This window comes from Mirounga leonina, unplaced genomic scaffold (genome assembly GCF_011800145.1).
Source record: "Mirounga leonina isolate KUSES-001 unplaced genomic scaffold, KU_Mleo_1.0 Mir_114, whole genome shotgun sequence".
NCBI lineage: Eukaryota > Metazoa > Chordata > Mammalia > Carnivora > Phocidae > Mirounga > Mirounga leonina.
Window position 1 is genome coordinate 20614096 of NW_023270265.1, and position 18221 is coordinate 20632316.

At 58.2% G+C, this 18221-nt stretch overlaps 2 protein-coding genes across 2 annotated transcripts; both read left to right on the plus strand.

Annotated features, from left to right (window-relative positions):
- Positions 1-317: 317 nt before the first annotated feature.
- On the plus strand, positions 318-9515 carry LOC118020730 (cytochrome P450 26C1). Its single transcript, XM_035020519.1, has 6 exons — positions 318-1988; positions 2526-2750; positions 3242-3517; positions 4883-5038; positions 6813-7142; positions 9138-9515. Exons 1-6 carry the CDS (start codon positions 1785-1787, stop codon positions 9513-9515), a joined length of 1569 nt encoding a protein of 522 aa, XP_034876410.1. The 5' UTR covers positions 318-1784.
- Positions 9516-14287: 4772 nt separating this feature from the next.
- Positions 14288-17668, plus strand: LOC118020739 (cytochrome P450 26A1). Its single transcript, XM_035020528.1, has 7 exons — positions 14288-14476; positions 14660-14884; positions 15105-15395; positions 15483-15641; positions 16135-16269; positions 16848-17000; positions 17327-17668. The coding sequence occupies exons 1-7, from the start codon at positions 14288-14290 to the stop codon at positions 17666-17668; spliced, it is 1494 nt and encodes a 497-aa protein (XP_034876419.1).
- Positions 17669-18221: the final 553 nt, after the last annotated feature.

Below are 18221 nucleotides of genomic sequence, written 5' to 3' on the forward strand. Positions count from 1 at the left end.
CTTCAGAAAAACTCTTATTCCCTAGCTATTGGAATGGGGAGTGTCACCAAAACAGATAATAAGCATTTATTCTCTTGACCATCTCAATCCTAAAGTACTTCACATTTTAAAAAATACTACATGGAGGGGCGCCTGGGTGGCTCAGTCATTAAGCGTCTGCCTTCGGCTCAGGTCATGATCCCAGAGTCCTGGGATCGAGCCCGGCGTCGGGCTTCCTGCTCAGCGGGAAGCCTGCTTCTCCCTCTCTCTCTGCCCCTGCTTGTGTTCCCTCCCTCGATGTCTCTCTCTCTCTGTCAAATAAACAAAATAAAATAAAAAATACTACATGGAAAACATGGTAATTCTTCAGGCACAATAAAGTCTGGAAGTTAGAAGAGGAGCGGTGAACAGCTAGCTCTTTTTTGAAGACTGGAATGTGGCTGTCCCTCGCGTGCCTTACATAGCCCTGCAGGGCACTCGGGATGTCTCCCTGGCTTTGGTTGAGGCGTCCCCGGATCCGGAGAGACGCCGCCTTTGTACTGCTTGGAGTAGATCACTGTGGGTTCGTAGCTATGATGGTGTGAGATTCACTTTCTTCTGTAATACATACAGCTCTCCTGCCATTCCCCGCCAACCCTCAGGTTGCACTGTAGGGACAGGGACGCAAGAGCCCAGGGGACCAGACACAAAACACCGGAGAAGCAACCAGGTAGACCAACTGGGGTGGGATGGGGTGGCCTCCAGAGTGGGAAGGAACGGTGAATTCAGCCCTAGAGACCCGAAAGGCGCCCCGAGATACCGGCTTCTGGTGGGATTAGGGTGTCTCAGTGAAGCTTTGGGCAGCAATGACACTACCGTCTTTTGCAGGGGCCCTGGAGTGGTAGCTCAGAAACCGGGGCGGTGTGGGGATGTCCGGGAATCCCGACCCCGGGTGTCCCTTGTAGGTGTTTGCAATGCAAGGCAGGCATCGAAGACCTCCATTTCCCTGGAAACTGAAACAGAGTAAAGGGGACAAACCCTAAACCCCAGCCCTTCAACCCTGGAGTGCCGAGAGGGGAAGGGCACCTCCAGCCTCGAGGGTGGGGACGCCAGAGAGCCCGCGTCAGCCCAGGGCGCGGGGGTCGCCCACCCGCGGAGCCGCGTTGCACAGCCGGGAACTTCTGGCGCGAAACGGCAGGCCCCGCCCGAGGCTCTGCCACTCCCTACTCCTAGCCCCCGGGTGAGCGTGCCGCGGCCCACCGCCTCCAATCATGACTTCGCTCCGAGCGTTTTAAATATGCATGGGCGCGTCACGTTGTAGGAATCGGGATCGGTCCACAGGGAGCGGGCCGATATCTATATAAATGTGGCCAGGGTGGGCCGAGTAGAGAGGGAGGTGGGGCGGGGGTCTACAGCCCCGGTGATCGCAGCCCTCGTTGGCAACACCGGTGAGTTGCTCCTCTCTTTGCTCGCCTTTGCCGCTTCTATCAAAGGGGTGCTGACCCGGGGACGAGGTGGGAGGTGCGCGCGGATGCCGGGAGGGAGCGGTCCCGAGGCAGCCGGCGCCCCGGCCAGGGACTGGCATTTGGGCCCAGAAGCCGTCGGGCTAGAGGAAGGCACATTCCCTCGGGGCGTGTGGTCGCAGCCGCCTTCTACTATACCAGTCTGCTTCTAGAGCGACGTCCTTTTTTCCAGACCATAAATCTCGGTTTGGGCCCGCAAGTCCCAGGCCCTTTCCGGACCGAACAGGTGAGCACTGCGCGCTCCCAGCGCCTCAGCTCTCGCGCCCCCGGCGCTCCGAGCCGCCAGATCCCCGCAGGCTCGCCATGTTCCCCTGGGGGCTGAGCTGCATGTCGGTGCTGGGGGCCGCGGGCACCGCTCTCCTGGGCGCCGGCCTGCTGCTCAGCCTGGCCCAGCACCTCTGGACGCTCCGCTGGACGCTGAGCCGGGACCGGGCCTCCGCCCTGCCCCTGCCCAAGGGCTCCATGGGCTGGCCCTTCTTCGGCGAAACGCTGCACTGGCTAGTTCAGGTGAGTAGCTCGCACCCCAACACGGCCCCTTCCTCCCTGACTCCCACTGGACCCTCGGCGCTCACAGTGTTCCCAGGGTTCCTGGTCGGCCTCATCCTGTCGCTCAGGGGCCCGGAGAGCATACACAGCCCTCGCCTTTGCTCAGCTGCTCCCTTGAAGGGACGGTATGTCGCCGGAGTTCTCCCCGGCGCAACTTAAAAGCACGACCCGACACAACGCCAGGGTGAACAGAGGGGTTCGGAGAAGCATTCGCCCTATACCCTGCAAGCACAGAATCAGGAATCAGGGGCACTTCTCAGCCGTGAGGCCTCGGGCGCTCACGTCCCCATTCTGAGCCTCAGTCTCCTCATCTCACCAATGGGAACAGGGGCATCTACATTTCCGTAGGGTAGTCGCGAGGCCCATTTGAGCAAAAGGTTTTGTATAGCGACGCGCCAGCCTGGAGCAGGGAGTCGTTAGCAAGGGGCGGTTGGGAGGCCTGGGCCAGACCCCCAGCCGAGGCCCAGCGGCTCCAGCCTCGCTCCGCCTCGCTCGCAGGGCTCCCGCTTCCACAGCTCCCGCCGGGAGCGCTACGGGACAGTGTTCAAGACGCACCTGCTGGGCCGGCCGGTGATCCGCGTGAGCGGCGCCGAGAACGTGCGCACAATCCTTCTGGGCGAGCACCGCCTTGTGCGCAGCCAGTGGCCGCAGAGCGCGCACATCCTACTGGGCTCGCACACGCTGCTTGGCGCGGTTGGGGAGCCGCACCGGCAGCGGCGCAAGGTGAGCTAAAACCAAAGGGGCCGTTGGGACGTCAGACGTGCGGTTCCTGGGCACCTGTTGTTGGCCAGGCTGGGGATAGGTTTTAGGGGCACACTTTGAAGCTGGCAGGGACCCCTGGCTAAACAGCGGTGGCTTTGGGTCAGTCCCTTACCTTTTTCCCGCTTTGCTTTATAAAGCCGGGACTGGGACTTAAGGGACATTTCATCGCCAATCTCCTGTGTGTGATTCTGATACCAGAATGGTGGAAAGTCAGACTTGGAGAGGGACCGGGGACGACTTCCTGGAGGAGGTGGCATCTGGAGCCTGGATGGATGGGAGGGACTGTATACATCAGATATCTAGAGGGAATGGCGAGAACAAAAGCCAACCCATTTAGGTCGGGGCCGCTGAGGAGAAGGGTACCGAAATCGGCCTGCTGGCTTCTCTGGAATCGCTGAGCAGAGGAAGCCGGACGGGCCGCGGCCAGGGCTGACCCCGCGGGCTCCCCACAGGTCCTGGCGCGTGTGTTTAGCCGCGGGGCTCTGCAGCGCTTCGTGCCCCGCCTGCAAGGGGCGCTGCGGCGCGAGGTGCGCGCCTGGTGCGCGGCCCGCCGGCCCGTTGCTGTCTACCAGGCTGCCAAGGCACTCACCTTTCGCATGGCTGCGCGCATCCTACTGGGGCTACGGCTGGACGAGGTACAGTGCGCCGAGCTGGCCCGGACCTTCGAGCAGTTCGTAGAGAACCTCTTCTCGCTGCCCCTGGACGTTCCCTTCAGCGGCCTGCGCAAGGTACTGCCGCTCTGGCCTCAGACCTTCGTCTTGGGGATCCCCAACGTGGACGGGTCTAACAGGCGAAAACAAGGCTCCCTCGGCGCGCCCCACGCCTCACCTCCGGGGGGGGGACCGAGGATGGTCCAGGGTGGGGAGGTGGCGTGGTGTGGCTGTCGGTGTCAGGGCTGACCTCTGTCCTCACTCGCTTTGTGACGGGTGGGGGGGTGGGGGGGCGCAGATCCTCTCTGGGCCGCGCCTCCAGGGATGCGTGCCAGACCCACCAGTAGCTGGCTTCCTGACTTTGGGTCCCGGTGGCGGCCGCCCAACCAGTCAGGCTCGAACCCCAGAGCGCTGCCCCTTGGCCTGGCCTCCAGCCGCCTGGGAAGCCCGGATGGCAGCGGAACCGATGGGAGCACAAGCGCCGCCTAGCCTGGGTTGGAGAGGAGTGGGTGCCGGCTCCCCGTCTGTGGCTCCGGACCTACTAGTTTCCAGATCAGAGAACTGCTCTTCTTCAGATTTCAGGGCGATGGGCCGGGCCCAGAGAGCAACTAGGAGGCTGCATATGCCTCTTCTTTGTGAGCTGGGGCTTCTCACTGTACCGATGCCTTGGTTTTCCTCACCCGAATAAAAATAATAGTTATGTATGAAGGGGCATGCCTGAGGCTGATCGCCTTGAATACATTTTCTGAGTTAATCCTCTCAGCCTGCAAAGTGTTCTTTTATTGGTGAGGAAACTGAAGCTCAGAGAGGTTAAGTGACTTACCCAAGATCACACAGCTAGTAGGGGCAGAGGCAGGATTTGAACCTGATTTCCTATGATCTCAAAACTTAAGTGCTCAGATGCTTTCCCTATGCTTGCTCCCTGAACTTCCACCCTCTTGCCTACCAGCTTACAGAGGCTAATGCTTAGAACATCCGGGAGTGGTCTCTAAGCCAGAGCTTTTCTGGATGCAACAAAGTGTGCCTTCCTCTCTACACTGGTGCCCACTGCCCCTGCCTGAGTCTAGTGCAGGGAAAGGGCAATGGGCTGACTCCACCTGACTAGGCTCTGTGCCAGGCCTGGGCACTCAGAGCTGTGTGACTCTGGGCAATTGCTTGACCCCTCTGAGCCTCAGCATCCTCCTTTCAGGATGACAGTAACTGCTTGCTTTGCCTCAAAGGTGGAATGTGATAATCAAGAGAGAATTATGTGTAGCGATAGTGGATAAGTTCTTGAGCATTCACTGAGCCCCTACTATGTGCCAGACATGGGGTTAAGTTGAGAAGCCTGACACCTGGATCTCAGCAGAGCCATGACAGCCCCAGGAGGATCTGGGGGGTAGGTGTACAGGCCTAGACCCCTCAGCCTTCCTGCCCCACCTCCCTTTTCTCCCCACGCATCAGGGCATCCGGGCACGAGATCAGCTGCATCGGTACCTGGAGGAGGCTATTGCAGAAAAGCTTCATGAAGACAAGGCTGCAGAGCCGGGTGATGCCCTCGACATGATTATCCTCAGCACTAGGGAGCTGGGCCAGGAGCTCTCAGTGCAGGAGCTGAAGGTAGGTGGTGGGAAGGTTCTACTTTTCCGCCTTTTGCATTCCTAGCAGGTCTCCATACAGGTACTGCATCCTGCCCCCAGCAGGGTCCTGTTCGGCCCCACTTGAGGGAAGTGTGGAAGACATGAATCCCAGGCCCTTGCTTACAGGTTCTGGCCACAAACAGCTCTGCTTCCCCCCCCCCCTTCTCTGTCACTCCATGCCTTTGCCTCTGCTGTCCCCCCTGTGTATGAGGCCCTATCCACTCCTTTTCCCTACAGACCCTAAGGGCTCAGGATCAAGCTCCACATCCTCCCAAAATGGACACTGTCCTTCCATGAGCCATCTTGTCACCTAGCACCTTTAACCTCTTTGCCACTGGAGGTCTCCCGTGAGAATTAGAGCCCCTCCCCATTTATGTGTAGAGCACAGGCAGTGAAAGAAAGGAGAACTGCTTTGGAATGGCCCCAGGACCTGCTGGAGAACCCAAAAAGGAGTGGAGAGGCTGGGGGTGTAGGGGAAGGTTAGAAATGGGAAAACTTCAACCCTTCCAAAAGGAACTCTCAGCCTTTCTCTGGGCCTTAATGTCCCACTTTCCAAGAGCCATGAAGGGTAGGGCTCAGCCTTAGTTTCTTCTTTGAGTATGGGGCTAATAGTCTTTATCCTGACTCCTGGGTGATTATGAGATCTGGAAGAATCCAGGGGGTTAAAGTAGATGAGCTCATGAGTCCTGGGAGAGCCCCTGGATAGGAACAGTTCTCGGCTGTGAAGGGGAGTGCTTGACAGGGCTGGGGAGGGGATGACAACACCCTCCATGTCAGGAATCTTCAGTTCTGGTCTGGGCCTCAGGGGCAGGCCAGGCAGATGAGGCCTAGCCAGGAAGGACGTTGGGGCTCCCATGTTGTCCAGGGCAGGCAGTTAGAGTTGGACCAGGTCATTCATTCCAGAGACATTATGATGTATCTGTTTGGTGCCAGGCTCTATGCTGGGACTGAGGATATAGCCCTGAGCAAAACACAGCCCCTGCCCTGGAGGTGCCAGAGGGGAGGGGTATACATTCATCCTACGATCACAGAAATCAATATAGAAACACAAACTGTGGGTGCCCCCAGGAGCTGGGAGGGCAGAGGGAGGCAGTGAGGGTGAGGGCTGGTGCTTGGAGGATGAAGCCATCGGGCCCCTCCTCTGTCCTTCTTGGTCAGTGCAGACCGGGAAGAGGTTTAATCACTCCCTGGACCACTCCACTAAGCGGGAGGAGGAGGCCATGCTGCCGCCTTTGCTTGGAGGCTGGCGCGGCTGCTGCAGGTGCCTTCCTCGTCCTCCCGCCCCCATCCCAGGTCACGGTCAGGACGCCCAGCAAGGGTTGCAGGCGGCACCACCAGGTGGTTAGGAGCACTGGACTCTCGAGCCCGACTGCTGGGACCCCCCCCCCCCCCAGCGCCTCGTGGAGCCTCAGTTTCCACCCCTGTAAAACGAGGGCACTAATTGTGCCTCACAGGGTTGGGAAGAGAACCGAAGGAGTTAATACATGTAAAGCACTAAGAACAGCATACAGAGTAAGCTCCTAGCGCTGTGTCTGGGAGCCCTTCCAAAGATCCTGGCTTTGGTCGTGGCCGTCTGTGGCTTTCTCGAGTGGCTGACTTGGGATTCGATCGACCCCGGGCCCGCGCACGGAGCCGCCACTCTGGCTTCCGCGCACAGGTAAATTTGGGCCCGTTGCTTCGCAGCCATGGGGCCGTGAGGCCTTGCGGCCGGGGCCCGCTGCCGCAGACTCAGCGCCGCCCCGGCTGTCTTGCAGGAGACGGCTGTGGAGCTCCTCTTCGCCGCCTTCCTCACCACGGCCAGTGCCAGCACGTCCCTCGTCCTGCTGCTCCTGCAGCACCCGGCGGCCGTCGCCAAGATCCGGCAGGAGCTGGCGGCGCAGGGGCTGGGGCGCGCGTGCGGCTGCGCGGCGGGGGCCGCGGGGGGCGGCGCGGGGCCCCGGCCGGACTGCGGCTGCGAGCCCGACCTCAGCCTCGCGGCGCTGGGCCGTCTGCGCTACATCGACTGCGTGGTCAAGGAGGTGCTGCGCCTCCTGCCGCCGGTGTCCGGGGGCTACCGCACCGCGCTGCGCACCTTCGAGCTCGACGTAAGTGCGCGCGCCCGCCCCGCCGCCCGGCCCCCGCCACCTGCCGCGGGGAGGGCGGGGCCGGGGGGGGATTAGGACGGCGAGGTCGCCTCTTCCCCTCGGAGCCTTCGCGTTCCACCCATGAAATGGGCTCAGCTCGGCCCCATTCGCCCCCGGATACACAGCTGAGGGGCGCAAAGCCTGGCGGCTGGCGAGCCGACAAGGCTAAGAACAGGCTTTCGGCAGCGGTGAGGGTCAGTCAATTCAATGAGAACTGAGGTTTATTTGTTTTTAAGATTTTATTTATTCGATTGAGGGAGGGAGAGCACGAGCGGAGTGAGGGGCAGAGGGAGAAGAAGACTCCCCGCTTAGCAGGGAGCCCTACGCGGGGCTCAATCCAGGGGACTCTAGGATCTGACCTGAGCGGAAGGCAGACGCTTAACCGACGGAGCCACCCAGGCGCCCTAGAACTGAGTTTGAGAATAAAAACATACTTTTCTCCGCGCAGCACCGCCTCCCCCTTAGCTAGTGAGTGTGGGTGGGGAACAAGGAGAGCCCCCCCCCCGTGTCCCGTACCCCACTCCCCTACTTCCTCACAAGCTCAAGGGACCGGTCATTGTTACCCCGGCTTGTCTCCATCTATAAGACCTTGGGCAATTCCCTCCTCACTCTGGATCTCAGTTTACTCTCTGGAAGGAAGTGGTCTTGGTCCCTTCCAGCTCTGACACATCAGTCAGGTGGTGCCAGGGCCGTGAGACACAGTGGCAACGTCAGAGAGTGGAGTCCTCCTTTGCCAAACTGAGGGTGTTTGCCTGAATGGCTGTCACTGCAGGCAGAGACTGGGCACCTCCTTCCCGGAGCCTTACTTTACACAGTGAACGAACATCTGTGGTGCATTGCATACCAGGGGTCCACTGCACAATAGCGACTGGGATTCTACCCTGGAGGAGTTGGTGGCGGGGAGAAAGGAGGCCAGGACCGATAGTTTCATCCCAAACTGGTGTGAGGAAGATAGTGGTCGTTAGTGCTGGATAACACCGAAACATTTTAGGGGCTGACATTTGACATGGAGCAGTGAAGGGTTAGGATGGGGACAGCACAGCAGCCGAAAGGGGACCATCCAGATAAAGGTGGGTGGATTTAGTGAGGTGGTTAGAAGTGTCTTGGATGCTGCATCTTGGAATTCAGACTTCATTCTACAGTCTAAGGGAAACAGAGGAAGGGGAGCACAGGTCCACCAGGGGGAGCAGAGAGGGAGCCATCCTCCAGTTTACGGATGGGAAAACTGAGGCCTAGAGAGGTGAGAGAGCGCGCGCTCCTTGTTTAGGCTAGGGAAGCAGGATAATGGCGGGGGGGTGGGTGGGTTGGAAGACACATCAAAAAGTAGAATAGTTGAAAAACCTGAAGGTGGGTATAGGAAACATGAAAGCTGCCTTCCAACATTTTAAGGATGCCTGGTTTTAATTCCCATGTGCATCTTAAAGTGTGGCTGCCAGACCTAAATATTATTGTACAACTAATGGATGGGGGTGTTGGTGTTAGAGAGTCAGTTTCAGTTCAGTGCAAAGAAGAGCTTTATAATTGAGCTGACCATAGAGGAATGAGGGTCCCTGTCCTTTGTGTTGTTCCCGCCCAGGCGGAGGGTAGGTGCAAAACTAGAACTTAGGTCTCTTGATCTAATGTCAGAAGAAAAAAAGACAAAAACAAAACACTGAAACACAAACAATAGATTACATTTAGTGATCATTATTATATATGCCAGACCGTTATCCTAGTCTCAAGACAACAAAACGGGCATTTTTGTTCTTATTTTATCAAGAAACTGGAGGTCAGAGAGCTTGAGTATCCAGCCTTAGGTCACACAGCTCGCCAGAGAAGGAGCTGAAATTGGAACGCAGAGCGTTCTCCTAGCTTGCGGGTTAGGCGTGCGTTCCTGCAGCCCCCGGGGTGGAGGGTGGGTTCAGGACCCGATTCCAAGTGCCTCGTAGTCAGGCGGGTTTCCTCACTTCCCCGCAGGGCTACCAGATCCCCAAGGGCTGGAGCGTGATGTATAGCATCCGGGACACGCACGAGACGGCCGCGGTGTACCGCAGCCCGCCCGAGGGCTTCGACCCGGAGCGCTTCGGCGCGGCGGGGGAGGATGCGCGGGGCGCCTCCGGCCGCTTCCATTACATCCCCTTCGGCGGCGGAGCGCGCAGCTGTCTCGGCCAGGAGCTGGCACAGGCGGTGCTCCAGCTGCTGGCGGTGGAGCTGGTGCGCACGGCGCGCTGGGAACTGGCCACGCCTGCCTTCCCCGCCATGCAGACCGTGCCCATCGTGCACCCGGCGGACGGGCTGCGGCTTTTCTTCCACCCGCTCGCGCCTTCGGCAGCGCGAGATGGGCTACGCCTCTGACCCGCTGCGCTTCGAGACAGGACTTGGCCAGTGGCGGAGGCGCGCTGTCAGCGCCGCCCATCTGCGGTTTCTTAGTGCCGGGTCGGGCGCTCGTTCAACAAACGGTCACCGAATGCAGCTCTGTGCCAGACTTTGAGGGAGGAGGAGCGCGGGCCGGAGCCACGGCGCCCTGGAGAAGCGCCCAGGCCGGCGGGAAGGTGCCTCCTGCGCTCTGCGCCGCGAGGAAGGAAGGGTCGTGAGCATAGCCTCTTAAGCCTTTCCCAGTATCTCCAGGCAGAGATGAAGGGAACAGATCTTCACCAGGAGTTGCGGGGCCTCGCCCTCCGGCGCCAAGCCCGGGAGGTTGCCTGGATCTTGGGGTGGCGGGGAGGATTGCTAGGGCAGGATTGGACGGCGCCAGAGACCCAGCGGACGCGGCTGGACCTGCAACCCTTAGGAGGAAGCGTATCTCCGGCCTGGCCTTGGGCCATAGTAAGACACACCGAGAAGGCGCCCAGCGGAAGGCCCTCAGGCAGCTGACCTCGGCTTGGTGCGCTGAGGCCACTCTGCTGGTCTCAGTCTCGGCGGAAACTCAGAACTCTGGGCGCTTCCAGGGCTCTAAATGGCTCAACATCACTGATTCTGCTGGCGACTTCGTAAAAGAAAAATTCCTACTTCAAGAACGCGTTTAATCTTCCCATATATACAGGGGAGAATAGGCACGGAGAGATGTCTCTAAGGTTGGATTATTTTCATGGGAGGTTGAGACATAATCAGAGAGGTTTGGGATATTTCTACCCAAAACAGGAAGGCCAAGAAAAAAGTTTCCTGGCAGCAGTTGAGTGAGGAGGCTAGGGCTTAGCTGGGCAGCTGCTCCCTGGTGGGAAGGTGTGGGGTAGGGGTTGGAGGATACCCAGGAACCCCCCCCCCCCAAGAGTATGCCAGAACTTTCCTCCTGAGCAGATCCCAAAAGCTGGGCTGAGAATTATGCCTGTGATAGTTGGCTGCAGAACCCTTCCAGTTTACTACCTCCACCTATGCCACTGCATAGGAGAAACAGGCAGAAGACTCCCCTGAAGAGCTAGCAATGGGCTCCTGGACTTCTTGGCCAGTGCTGTCCTCCACCTCATCACTTACTCCCTGCTCCAGCCTCTGGGCCTGTGGCCACTATGTAGGGCTCAGCCCTTTGTCCTTTCATGGTGATCCCTAGGTTGGCTTAAGGGCTCCAACACAGAGGTTTCCACCAGGGTTTAAATCAAAGCCAAGAGCCTCCAGCGTCACCATTCCCAACAGCCCAGTGCAACCTGCCACCCATCTTCAGACTGGTCAGCTGGACATGATGGGTGAGCCAGGGAAGTTGCCGCCCAGGCCCGGAGCTGACCCCTTAGTGAACCAGAAGGAAGCTGGTGCCCTCCTGACCTTATGCTTAAGGTGGATCCCCGGGGCCAGAGGGAAAGGGGGAAGCAGCAGGCGCATGCAGGGTCGGTAGCTCAAGAGCTCAGCGGGCCCTTCCGAGCTCGGCTGACACTGCCATAACCCCCATCCAGGGCAATTCATCACCCACTGCTGACCACAGACCCGGCGCCAGGCCCTGGGCTCGGCAGGCACTGGAGCCAGCAAAAGTGGCAGAGTTGGAGCCTGCCCTCAGGGCGCTCCTGAGGCTGCAGAGACCACATCCGGGCTGAGAAGCTCCCACGGGGGGGGGGGGGGGGGGAGGGGGCCCGGGGCGGGGGGGGGATTCTGATGGGGGGGGGGCAGGAGGACCAGGGCCTGGGTTTGATTCTGATTGGGGGAGAGAAGAGCAATATGGGGAGGAGGTTTTCAGAAGTCCCCATGGTGTAGGTGGTTCCAAGAGACTCGGTTTACCTGGTCTGGGACCTGTACTGACTATAAGCTCCAGTAGGGGCAGCTCCAATTTCCCATTGATAATATCCTTTTCAGTAATTTCAGGGAACACCTGAACTCTTACTGAGTAGCTCCAGATTTTCTGAGGAAGGAGCAATCTGGTTCTTGCCCTCCTGGACCACATATGCTTAGGAAGGAGGTGGACAATAAACTAGCAAACAAAGAGCACCAGAATGCAGACTGGTGCTAAGTGCTCTCAAGAGAGTAAGACAGGTCTGTAAGACACCGTACCTGGGGGCTGAACCCTGCAGGGTGGGAAGGGGAGACCTCTGTGAGGAGGTGACATTCAACTTTGGAAGGAACCAGCCAGCGGTGACCTGGGAAAGGTGCTCCCCAAGCAGAGGAAACAGCAGGTACAAAACCCTGCGCCCCCAGACCGGAGTGAGTGCTCAGGAGGTAGGAAAGGGTTGGAGGGGAAAAGGTGGAGGAGGGGTGCTTCTGCTGCCAGAGCTCACCTGACTCCGGTCTACCTCACTCCCTTCCTCCAGCAAAAAACTACTCTCCACCCCCAACCCTTCGCAACAGGGAGGCTGTTTTGTAAACATCTTGGAAATATTTTGTTTTCCAGTGAACCCATCCTCCTCCCCGCCCACCACCACCCAAGAAAGCTTGGCAAGTTTTCTAATCAAAGTTCTTATCGGGCTGATAATTTATTGACCCCTTCCTCCATTCGAGATGTTCTTTAATGATCTCCACTCTCACATTTAATCCTTTCCTGCCGGACGCCCCCGCTGGACGCCCCCGCGGGTCTCGATGGGCAGACTTATTAAAACAACCCCTCCCCTCCCCCGGCAATTTCCAGCACGCAGGCCCCACTCATCTTGTGACCCGGCGCGCGCTGAACTTGGCGAGGTGGCCCTGCCGAGTTCACTCGGATGTCACGGTCCGGCCTGCAGGGGTCACAGGCAGGTCAGGCCAGAGGATTGGGAATGGGCCCCAGGTCACGCCCCCGCTCGCCGGTTTTGCTCACCGGCCGGAGCAAGGTTTCGAAAGGGGCGGGCGCAGGATTTCTGAGAATTACTTCTAGCGCGTCTCGCCGAGTTCCCGCCGGTGCCCCGAAGTTGGCCCGCACCATTTACAGTCGCCGAATCGTGAGAACAAATGACAGTGGGAGAGACCCTTCTCTAGAGCCTCTGAAACGCCGAGTTCCAAGCAAGCCCTATGGCGACTCCGGCTTGGAGCGCTGCGTGGACTGCGCGGTCCCTACCACTCCACAGACATTTTCCAATCCCGCCAGCTTTGGGGACCACCGCGGGAGGGCCACGTATTTAACAGCTCTTAGGATCAAAGAGTTTCCCATTTCCAAGGGACGCTTTCCAAGGCGTGCGGCGGGCTCCTGCAAGAGCCGGGGTTTAGTTTTAAACAAACGTACTTCATTCTGTTTCGTTTTCGGGGCCGCGGGTGCGTTCGGCGCTCCAAACAAGGATGCGTGTGGGCCGGCCAGGTGGGAAGTGGGGTGCGCACGTGCACTTCCCGCAGTGTCCGAGCTCCCCGCACTGGCTGCAGTAGCAGCTGACTGCAGTTGGGCGAAGGCCAGCCGACCTGCTTCCCAGTATGGATTCCCTCAACACTCCCATTAGGGGCGGGCAGAAGTCGGGTTGAGGGTTGAGCACCCCAATCACCTGGGTGGCTTCAGTGGGTGGGAGCCGGGAGAGCGGAGGAAGGCTCGTGGGCCCCGAGTCCAGGTCATCCGGGTGAAGCAATCTAGCGTGTGCGGAGCCGGGAAAAAGTATCTGCAACCAGGGGCCCCTTTCGAAAACTCACAACTGCCCCCGGGTGTAGACAGATCGGGGAATTACCTCCTCCATATGAGGGAGAAGGAAACAAGCGCAAGGATGTGTGGTGACTTGCTCAAGGTCATGCAAGTAGAGATGGAGCCAGTCCCGGAGTACAGACTCCCAGGTTTTCCTTCCTCTGTCTCTGTCACCTTATCTGCCCAGGTCTAAGGATCCTCTCGCCCTCTGCCTAGGTGGGGCTGTGAGTTCCAGGGCCCTCGGAATCCGGCCGGCCGCAGCCGGTTCGCAGAGCGCTGGCTGCCTCGAGGTGGATGAATTGCCCCAGCGGTCTCCCACTGGGGCGTCAGAGTTGGGGCTGAGACTTGTGCAGGGTTGCACCTAAAGTCCCGAGGGACTTGGAGACTCTCTTGTACCCTTAAGTCGGACCTTCCAGGACTTCATGAGTGCTGGCCTCCTTGAGGGCCTTGGGGAGCTGGGATCCATGATCCGTGGATCAGGTCTGACTCTCCCCCCACACCCTCCGCTCTCACTTAGGTCGTGGCCCTGGGCTCTTCGGCGGGCTCTTCGGGGGAGTGGGTTTGCGTTTTGCTCTGCGTTCTGGACCTCAGTTTCCCCAGTGTGGGACCCGGCAGCTAGTCGGTTCCTGAACGCACTTCCCTTTGCTTCCCCTGCAGGTGGAAGGGAGCCCACGCGGCGCCTGAAAATGGAAAGCCACTGAAGGCAGCTCCGGGCTGGGACCGCCCGTCGGACCCGGCGGGGGGGATTCCAAAGAGACCGCCAGGAAGCCCAGGGCTTGGCGTTCCCGCTCCCCGGAGCCCGGGTCGGCCTCTGCCGCCGTCTCGGAGCTCCGCACACCTTGTAAGGGGGAGGCAAGCTGCTCGTAGCCCCGCACCCCAGGAGGCGCGCTCCGAGTGAAGCCGCCACGGTGCCGCCTCTGCCTCGGCGTGGAACAAACGGTTAAAGATTTTGGGCAGCGCCTCGCGGGGGGAGGAGCCAGGGGCCCAATCCGCAATTAAAGATGAACTTCGGGTGAATTAATTTGTCTGACCAAGCTAACGTGAGCAGCAACCTGGGCCGCCTATAAAGCAGGCGCGCGGCGGGGTTCGGAGCGCTGGCGGCGGCGGCAGGTGGCGCGGGAGGCCGCGACGCGCCATGGGGCTCCCGGCGCTGCTGGCCAGTGCGCTCTGCACCTTCGTGCTACCGCTGCTGCTCTTCCTGGCCGCGGTCAAGCTCTGGGACCTGTACTGCGTGAGCAGCCGCGACCGCAGCTGCGCCCTCCCTTTGCCGCCCGGAACTATGGGCTTCCCCTTCTTCGGGGAAACACTGCAGATGGTGCTACAGGTAAGGGAGCTTGGGCGCGACGGGACGAGTCTCAGGAGCCCCAGTCGGCTCCGGGCTTCCATGAAGCCGGGGTAGGCGTCCCCGCGAGGGAGGCGACTACGGCTGGGACCCGGGCTAGCCCGAGGCGCGGCGCTCCCCGGCGCCCCCTCACGCCCGCCTCTCTCCTCCGCTCTCCTCTCCCAGCGGAGGAAGTTCCTGCAGATGAAGCGCAGGAAATACGGCTTCATCTACAAGACGCATCTGTTCGGGCGGCCCACGGTGCGGGTGATGGGCGCCGACAACGTGCGGCGCATCTTGCTCGGGGAGCACCGGCTGGTGTCGGTCCACTGGCCCGCGTCCGTGCGCACCATCCTGGGCTCCGGCTGCCTCTCCAACCTACACGACTCCTCTCACAAGCAGCGCAAGAAGGTGAGGGCGGGGGTGGCGGGGCCTGGACGGGGAGGGGGACCCCAGCGGCTGGAGGGGTTCTAGGAGATAGATGCCGGGCGAGCGCCAGCTGCAGGAGGTGACCCGCTCGAGGCCACTTTAGCCGGGAAGTGCCCTGCGTCTGGCGGGGGTGGGGATGGCTGGAAGGGGATCCCGGCAGGCGAGGGGGGCGCTTTTAACACTCTCCCTCCTCGGAGCTCAGGTGATTATGCGGGCCTTCAGCCGCGAGGCGCTCCAGTGCTACGTGCCGGTGATCGCCGAGGAAGTGGGCACTTGCCTGGAACAGTGGCTGAGCCGCGGCGAGCGCGGCCTCCTGGTCTACCCCCAGGTGAAGCGCCTCATGTTCCGCATCGCCATGCGCATCCTGCTGGGCTGTGAGCCCCGGCTGGCGAGCGGCGGGGACGCCGAGCAGCAGCTGGTGGAGGCCTTCGAGGAAATGACCCGCAATCTCTTCTCGTTGCCCATCGACGTGCCCTTCAGCGGGCTGTACCGGGTGAGGGAGCGTGCAGGGTGAGGAGCAGGGGGCGCGGGGGCGCGGGGGCCGGGCCTCTGCTCACTGCCGTGCGCTCTCTGCGCTCAGGGCTTGAAGGCGCGGAACCTCATCCACGCGCGCATAGAGGAGAACATTCGCGCCAAGATCTGCGGGCTGCGCACGGCCGAGGCGGGCGGCGGCTGCAAAGATGCGCTGCAGCTGTTGATCGAGCACTCGTGGGAGAGGGGAGAGAGGCTGGACATGCAGGTGAGTGGCGACTTCAGGAAGGGGCGCTGCGGGATTTGGTCCCCTGGCTTTCCAAGCGCGGTTACCCCAAAGCGCACGTCCGGCCTCCAGAGTGGGCAGGCCGCCCAGACACCGGGGATGGGACCCGGAAGGTCGGGACGCTGGGTCCGGAGAGCCGTGGGAGAGGCTGCGGCGGAACAGGGAGCGTCCCCTAGCCCGACCAGGTTTTACAGGGCAAGTTGGAATTTGCAAAGTGTAAATAAAGAATGTTGGGCGATTTTAATACAACCAAGGCTTTCATTCAAGAATTCCCTGTGTCGTGAGATTTTACTGGCTTTCCTGCTCTAGCTGAACTAAAGGGACTATGCATTCTGTTTAAAAAAATGTAACTTCCCTTGGCTTTCTGTCAGTAAACTTTCAGCCCTTCTCATCTTCTTTCCAGAACCTTCAGTTCGGTTCTAAGTAATTGCTGGGTAAAATTGCATGCAGACTTATTATCTTACTCCATTCTTAGGCACTAAAGCAATCTTCAACGGAACTCCTCTTTGGGGGACATGAAACCACAGCTAGTGCCGCCACATCTCTGATTACTTACCTCGGGCTCTATCCCCACGTTCTCCAGAAAGTTCGAGAGGAGCTGAAGAGTAAGGTAGGGGGACACCGGGGTTCACTATCAGCTTAAGAAATTCGGCTGCTCCCTGGCCAACTTGCCGATATGTAAGTGTGCTGCCTTCTCTGCCTATTTTGCAAAGTGCAGGGCCCAGCGCTGGGTGGGCGGGTGGGGAGAGAAAATTAGCTTTGTGAATAAAAAGGAAGGAACTTTGAGCTGCGGTCCCACTCAGGCGGGGCTTGGTCCTTGTATTCCTACCCCGACTCCACTTTTTGCAGTACGTTGGAGATTTTCAGATAGATTCCACTCTCTTGAATTTATGTGTCCAAGGGCATGAATGGGGGACTCCTAAGTGGTGGTGATGGGGGCGGGGTGCGGGGGGAGAATCTAGGTGGTTCTAAGTGAGGAGCAGCATTCTCTTGGAACTGTAAATAGATAGTGGATTTGGGCCAAGGGGTGGAGGCAAATGGTCATTAGCTGCTCACAGTTTCCCCCTCACCCTCTCCCATCATGGGGCCCTTTGGGTCTAGCCGCCACTTAAGCCCTGTTTACGTCTGCTGGGCTGATTTTATTGGAGCACAAAATAACCGTTCACCTCCGTATGACTGTTTTGATAGGGTTTACTTTGCAAGAGCAATCAAGACAACAAGTTGGACATGGAAATTTTGGAACAGCTTAAATACATTGGGTGTGTTATTAAAGAGACCCTTCGCCTGAATCCCCCAGTTCCAGGAGGGTTTCGGGTTGCTCTGAAGACTTTTGAATTAAATGTAAGTTAAAAGTTCTCTTCCCGCCACACACACACACACACACACACACACACACACACACCCCCGCCACACTCCTTTTGTTGTGGTTTTAAATCTCCCCTTGGCTTCCCTGCGCATTGGCTTACATTTCGTATACTTTTGATACCATTATCCTGCCCCATGTGGACACGTGTTTCGGTAGTCTGAAGGTCTGTCTGTCCTGTCTCTCTCCTCACACCCCTTTTTTTCAACTCATAATTCCTCCCATTATCAGTGATGGCTTTTTTTGTTGTTGAAAGTTAGGATTCCCATTTGTCAGCCCTGGGGGGCCTCATAATCTTTTGCAGGGCTACCAGATTCCCAAGGGCTGGAATGTTATCTACAGTATCTGTGATACTCACGATGTGGCAGACATCTTCACCAACAAGGACGAATTTAATCCTGACCGATTTCTGCTGCCTCACCCCGAGGATGCGTCCAGGTTCAGCTTCATTCCATTTGGAGGAGGGCTGAGGAGCTGTGTAGGGAAGGAGTTTGCAAAAATTCTTCTCAAAATATTTACAGTGGAGCTGGCCAGGCATTGTGACTGGCGGCTTCTAAATGGACCTCCTACAATGAAAACCAGTCCCACCGTGTACCCTGTGGATGATCTCCCTGCGAGGTTCACCCGTTTCCAGGGGGAGATCTGATGGGTTCGAGGGCCCAGAACTCATACCTATTTGAAGTGTACATGAGTTTTTACACAGTGTCATGTTGATTTTATTATATTTAATTTCTAAATGTATATTATAATATTTATGTGTCTCCACTACAGTACCACCGTCTTTAAATATTAAAATAATGAATTTGGATAGTTTCCAAATAAAGTAAAATCTGAAGGTGTTTGTCTTGCATTTAAGATTCCTGTGGGGGGGGGGAACTCCCTGGTTTTATATTTGTATATTTAACCTGATTTCGAAGTGTCTACATGAATGGCTTTATTTGTTATCTGTGCATATCTATTTTCTTGTGAGGAAGAAACTTTAGCTGTTATTTCTCTTAACCATTATTAGAAAACATAATGTATGTGTGTGTGTGAGTTAGTCCAAAGGTAACTTTGCAAATGTTTCTATGGTTTAGATACCCTATTTGGAAAATCTATCAAAGTGAATTTTAGATTTTTTTTTTTTTTTTTGCTTGCTTTGCTTTAGGGAAAGATGGATTTGAAAAGGTAATACTTTGAGAACTATCATACTCTAACGT